The 6,899-nt window shown below is 41.5% G+C and overlaps 1 protein-coding gene across 1 annotated transcript; it reads right to left on the reverse strand.

Annotated features, from left to right (window-relative positions):
- Positions 1-6,252: 6,252 nt before the first annotated feature.
- On the reverse strand, positions 6,253-6,741 carry SETTUDRAFT_100384 (uncharacterized protein; the record flags this gene model as incomplete). Its single annotated transcript, XM_008033254.1, has 1 exon — positions 6,253-6,741. A coding segment is annotated over one exon (489 nt), but the record flags the coding sequence as incomplete, so codon positions are not given.
- Between the last annotated feature and the right edge of the window lie 158 nt (positions 6,742-6,899).

The raw sequence follows: 6,899 nt of genomic DNA on the forward strand, positions 1-6,899 counted from the left end.
GAGATATTTAAAGCTATGGCCTACACAAAAGACAACCTATCTATAAGGATACCTGCTATTAAAGGCAAGGAGACCTTTAGAGAAAAATGCCAAGCCTTTAGAGAAGATCTCTTCCCCCCACCACCATCTACTCCAGCCCCACTACTAAATACCTACAAAGGAGATAGTAGATGGGAGTGGCCAGCTTTAACAAAAGAAGAGCTCGAATTCGCCTGCGTAAGCGTAAAAGCTACCTCGCCAGGACCAGATTTAATTAGCCAGGATATAGTCCAAAAAGTCTATCAGGCATAGCTAGAATCACTCTTTAAGATATATTTAGCTCTATTTAATTTCAGCTACTAACTAAAGTGCTAGAGAAAAGCTAAAGGAGTTATTCTAAAGAAATCTAGAAAGCTAGACTACTCTATCCTAAAGGCATATAGAGTTATCTCACTCTTAAGCTGCCTAGGGAAAGTACTAGAAAGACTATTTGCAAGACAATTAGGAGCACTAGCAGAAACAACAGACTTACTCCACCCTACCTAGTTAGGCGGGAGATTAAAGAAATTAGCAATTAACGCTGCTCTCCTATTCTATAATAATATATAGTAGTAGAAAAACAAGTAACGTCAAAGTATAGCGAGTGGCCGAGAATAGCGAGTGACCGAAAATGCCAAGCCCCTATCAACCTCACCACCGTTGCGCAACCATTACAGCGCAACAACAATAGTAAATTAAAATTAGAAAAGGCTAATCTATTTAGAATTAACCTCTTTATCTTGCTTGTAGGTGCGTGAGTTGTGTCTAGTCTCACCACAGCGTCTACAGCGCCTTTGCGACGGTTCGCCTACTTCAGCGCTCTCTCCCTTCTTTGCCTTCTTCCCACTACCACGCGCCCTAGACTCCTTTAGAATCGCTAGTTTCTCTCCTTCTTTAATCGTTAGGGTCTCTTCTTTTTGTAGCCGCTTTCTTTTATGTGATCTCCTTCGCGTGGCAGCTTCATTCGCTGCTTTAAGCTTAAAGACCCGTTTCTTAACTAACACCAACTCATGCGCAATAGTAGTCGCACCTTTAACTAAGTTTTCAACATCACCTAGCATACTTGTTGGTGAACTATCTAGGTGCATTTGAATCCTCTGCTTCACTAGCGTCGATTGTAGCCCTATTTCTAGGGTGTTGCTTAGGGTTTGCAACTGCTAGTGTAGATTTTTAGCAGCAGGTGGTGAAGGGGTGCGCAGCTTAACATCTAGCTTTAATGTCACCACCTCTAGGTCGTGTGGAACCAATCTGGCGCCTTAAAACCCTCCTAGGATATTATCCTTTGTAACTATCTAAAAATAGGCTTGCTAGAAGGCTAGCAAGAACTCTATCTTAGTTATATAGTTGATCCTATTGCGTATCAGCTCCTTGGCTTAGCGCCTATATGCCCTCTTCAAAGGCGAAAAACACCCCACATTAAGAGGCTGCAGTAGATAGGAAGAGTGCGGAGGCATATATAGAGTAACAATCTTTGCTTCTATGCAGTATTGCTAGAAGTTGACTAAGTTGTAGCTCTTATGACCGTCTAGAATAAGTAGGCGATAGGCTCTAACAGTACGCTCTTTTGTATGCCTATTATAGTGCTCTAGCCACTTCATACCAAGCTCGTTTGTTGTCCAGCCATTCTTAGAGACTGCGAGAACCCAATCCCTAGGCAGGCTGTCTTCTTTATACTAGGCAGACAGGTGGTGCTTGCCCTAAAAGATGATAAAGGGTGGGATCGCCTAGCCAGCTACGCTAACATAAACCACGCTAGTAACCCACTCTTTATTGCCCTGCTGTAGAGATTTTAGCTTTAATTAATAATTAGAGGCTATAACTACTGCTAACGAGTTGTGCATGCCTATTATAAAGCCTGTCTTGTCAAAATTGTACATATCGTCGTCCTAGATCCTATACTTAGCTTTAGTATTCTATATAAGGCGGAACTAGCCCTACATAAGCTTAGGATCTTTATAGAGGGCTCTCTTGTAGTCGTACTTTTAATTAAACTTTATCTTAAGCTCTAGGCGACGCTTTATAAATGCTTTAGGCTAGTTAAGGCCAACAAGGTCGCAGTAGCAGATAGCTAGCAAAGAATTAGCTAAATCTTTGATAGCAGAAAGGCGCAGCGGAAATCCTCTTATATCAAGATCAAGAATATTCTTAACAATCACCTCCTCTTCTATTATAAGTAGTTTAATTAAGTTAGGCGAACAATCTTGTCAAGAAGGCTTTCCTGCGAGTCTTTGTCTTAGGGTACGTTTAGGCACGTTGTAGAGAGCTGCAGCGCGTAGAATGTTAATTATCGCGTCGCATTTAATAGCCTAAATTGCAAGCTGTACTTAAGACTCTTTTAAAGACTTTTTTAAATAAATTTGTTAAGACATCGCGAGTAGTAGTGAAAGTTGATGGGGGCTTGGCATTTTCGGTCACTCGCTATTCTCGGCCACTCGCTATACTTTGACGTTATAGGACTACTACAACTATATTTCTAGACATAAAAAGAGCCTTTAATCACGTGGCTAAAAATAAGCTACTAGAAAATATGAAGGACCAAGGACTTCCCTGCTGCCTGCTATCCTGGACTAAATCCTTCCTAGAAAACAGACTACTAGAGCTATCCTTTAATGGCCAAGTAGAAGATCTATAGGAGGTAAATACTAGTACACCCTAAGGCAGCCCCGCTTCTCTAATCCTATTTCTAATCTACATAAAACTACTAACGTGGTTCACAAGCGAGTCGATCACCCAAGCGAGTCGATCACGCTCCACCAGCGCGTCGACGTCGACACTACAACGCGTAATGACTCAACAACGCACTACTTAGACTTTCTATACTGAATTAGATCTTTAACTTCCTCTCTTTAACTCCTAATCGCAACGTGTTCTAAGCTAAAGACGTGCTGCCTCTATCTATAACGTGCCTTAAAGTACTCTATCTAACTAGCGTACTGGAAAGCGCCCCTAACGCGACTGCGAGCCGAATTTAAAGCGCCTAAATAAGCTAGAAGAGGAGGCTGTAGTTAGGCGTATTCTTGAAGAGTCTGCGCGAGGATTTGCGCCTACAAAGCCTAACGTTTAAGCAATAGCTAATAAACTATTGCATAAGCGTGGGAGCAACCCTGTTAGCAAGAACTAGATTAACAACTTTATTAAGAGGACCTCTAAGCTCCACACGCGCTAGAGCCGTCCTTACAATCACCAGCGAGCTATCTACAAGGACCCAGCAGCTATCCAGCGCTGGTTTGACCTAGTCCAGGCGACAAAGCAGAAGTGGGGTATTGTGGACGACGATATCTATAACTTTGACGAGACTGGCTTTATAATAGGCAAGATTTTATCACAGTTAGTTATTATAGGCTTAGAGGGATATAGCAAAAAGAAGCAGATCTAGCTAGGTAACCGTGAGTGGGTTACTGTGATCTAAGGCGTGGGCGCGTTAGGTCGCCAGCTACCCCCCTTTGTTATCTTTGCGGGCAAGGTGCTTATCAACGTCTAGTTTAAAGACCTGCCTACTAACTAGGTTCTTAAAGTTAGTCCTAATGGCTGGACAAATAATTAGCTTGCTCTTGCGTGGTTAGAGCACTTTGATACTTATACAAAGAGGCAGACTGTGGGTGGGTATTAACTGCTTATTATCAACGGCCATGAGAGCCACTGCTCTCTTGATTTTTAAGATCTTTGCAAGGAGAAGAATATCATTCTTCTCTATATGCCTGCGCACTCGTCTCACCTATTGCAGCCTCTTAATGTCGCCTGCTTCTCGCCGTTGAAGCGCAAGTATAGCGACTTGATCTTAGGCTTAGCACGCAACCGCACCAGCTATATCAGTAAAGAGACCTTCCTACTAGCCTTTAAGGCTGCTTTTGAGCAGTCTATTACAAAGGAGAATATCTAAGCTAGCTTTAGAGGCGCTAGTCTAGTCCCACACGACCCACAGGCTGTGCTATCAAAGCTTGATGTAGTGGTGCGGACACCACATCAATCGCCACAACAGGCAGCCGCCTGGGAGGCGCAGACACCACGCAACGCGCGCGAGGTTGAGGCTTAAAGTACTCTTATTTAACAGAGAGTAAGAAACCGCCCTAGGTCTTCTATAAATTCTCTTAACAAGAAGGTTGTATAGCTAAGTAAAGGGGCTTAGCAAATAGCACATAAGATGACGCTTATAAGAGAGGAAGTAGCTGCTCTTTGAGAGGCTCTAGACACAGCAAATAAGCGTAAGAGCCGCAAGCGGCGATACGTACGCACAGAAGAGACTCTTACTATAGGCGAAGTACAAGAAGTATTAGCTAAATAGGCGGGTAGCAGTCGTGGTGATGGTGAGAGTGCGTCGAAGAGGGTGCGAGGAGAGAGGCGGTGCGGGCGTTGCAAGCAGACTGGACACAACGCTCGTACCTGCGCGGTTAAGATAGATAGTGCAAGTGATAGTAGCGATTCTAATAATTAATTTAATATATCGTAATAGTTTATTAACTGTGATAAAAGACTGTGATAACATGTCGACGTCGACGCGCCGGTGGAGCGTGATCGACTCGCTTGGGTGATCGACTCGCTTGTGAACCACGTTATTTTAGTTAATTACAACAAATGGAAATATCTACTCCTCTTCTTATATAGACAACCTACAGATATCATTATCTACAACATCTATTAAAAAAAACGTTAAATTACTAGAAAAAGAAACCTAAAAACTCTTTAATCTAGCAGGGGAGCTAGTAATTAGATTTGACAGCTTAAAGACTGAACTAGTAAACTGGACTAGATCAAAAAAGGATCAAGATTCTCTCACACTACCTACCTAGGAGACCTTTCAACTAAAATAGCAAATTAGATAGCTAGGCATCTACTTTAATAAAGCCCTTAAGTTCAAGGATCACTACTTTATTAGAAATTAATAGGCAAACTAAGCCTTTACTTGGCTAAGCAGACTAGCAAATAGCAATAAAGGCCTATCACCTAGAGCCTTTAGACAATTATACCTTGCCTACATCACTAGCGTAGCAGACTATAGTTGTTAGATCTTCTAGAAACAATAACAACTAGCTCTTAAACAAAGGCAAATACTACAAAATAGAGCGTGTAGGAAGATTCTAGGCACATTTAAGACCTCCCTAACTATACCTAGTGAGGTAGAGGCCTGCCTCTACCCACCTAGAGTAAGGTTAAACAACGCTCTTCGACAATACGCCTTTAGAGCTTAAAAACTAGCCCTAAACCATCTAATTAATATTGCTATAACTAGCAATAAAGGGGAACAACTAGATCAGATCACTAGATCTATCTCCACAGTCCTTGCTAGAAACACTAAGGAGATACAACATTACGCCTTTACACCTTAGAACTTAAATATCCTATATAAGGTCTATATATCTAAAGAGCCTAAAGATATAGAAGCAAAGAACTATAAGGAACAACTAGTAGATAATAGCCTCTTATCTATCTATTCTAATGCCTTAGCTATAAAGCAAGGCAAAGGTGTAGAAGTAGGGGTTATATTCTATCTAGGAACAACACAAATAGCCTAAGAACAATATAGTATAGGAAATAACTAACTAGCTTACAACAGTGAACTAGAAGGTATTACCCTATGGCTAGAAAAAGCAATAGAGCTAGTAGAGAACTGTTTAGATATAAAAGTCTATGCAGATAATCAAGCTGCTCTACTTAGGTTAAAGACTGCTTCTAATAATCCAGGCCAAGAATGGCAAATTAGATGTATAAAGGCAACAAAGAAACTAGAGGAGATAGGTATACGCCCTAGCCTTTACTAGGTACTAGGCCACCAAGATATCCCTAGGAACGAAAAAGCAGACGCCCTAGCTAAAGAAGCTACTAAGCTAGACTCTCCTTCTACTAGTAAAACTAGCGTAGCTATTACTAGCTTGCGAATTAAGTAGCTAGGAGAGAGAGAATGGCTAAGCTAACTTATTATTATTATTATTATTATTCTAGTTTAACGTCCTTTTTCAGCCCGAAGGGCTATATAAGACGTGTAGGGTTTTTTAGGCCTACAAGTATCTTAGTAGGTTGTTTCTAGCTACGATATTTAGGAGGGGTTTTAACTAGATGAAGGTGAGGCTCGTAGCCTATTGGTTGGTAGGTAGGGGGGGGGAGGATAGGGTGGGGGAGGTGTATGGCTACCTGTTACAGGTATTACTCCTTGTTTTCTGTGTTTCTCTTGTACCAGGCTTGTGTTCTAGCCTTTGTTTCTTGAATAAAGGTAATAGTTGCTTCTATACCCTCTTTTGTTTAAAGGAGGATAGGTAGTGATAGATCGCCTTCGCAGGCTTCTCTTAGTCCTTTCCTTTCCTCTCTATATAGATTACATCTAAATAGAATATGAGGTAGGTCTTGTATAGACCTATAGTTGCAGGGGCAACTATTAGAATCTACTTTCCCTCTCTTATATAGGTAGTCCCTTAGGTAACAGTGCCCTAGTTTAAGTTGGTAGAAAGCGCTAGAAATCTCTCTTCTAGTATTGCTAGGAATAGCGATTTGCTTTCTTATCTTCCACTTGTATTTTGCTGCGTACGTATGTGGATTCTTGCTAGTGGCTTTTTTCCTATACTGTTCAAGTTGGCTTAGCCATTCTCTCTCTCCTAGCTGCTTAATTCGCGAGCTAGTAATAGCTAGGCTAGTTTTGCTAGTAGAAGGAGGGTCTAGCTCAGTAGCTTCTTTAGCTAGGGCGTCTGCTTTTTCGTTCCCAGGGATGTCTTGGTGGCCTGGTACCCAGTAAAGGCTAGGGCGTATACCTATCTCCTCTAGTTTCTTTGTTGCCTTTATACATCTAATTTGCCATTCTTGGCCTAGATTATCAGAAGCAGTCTTTAACCTAAGTAGAGCAGCTTAATTATCTGCATAGACTTTTATATCTAAACAGTTCTCTACTAGCTCTA

This window comes from Exserohilum turcica, assembly GCF_000359705.1.
Source record: "Exserohilum turcica Et28A unplaced genomic scaffold SETTUscaffold_9, whole genome shotgun sequence".
Lineage (NCBI taxonomy): Eukaryota > Fungi > Ascomycota > Dothideomycetes > Pleosporales > Pleosporaceae > Exserohilum > Exserohilum turcicum.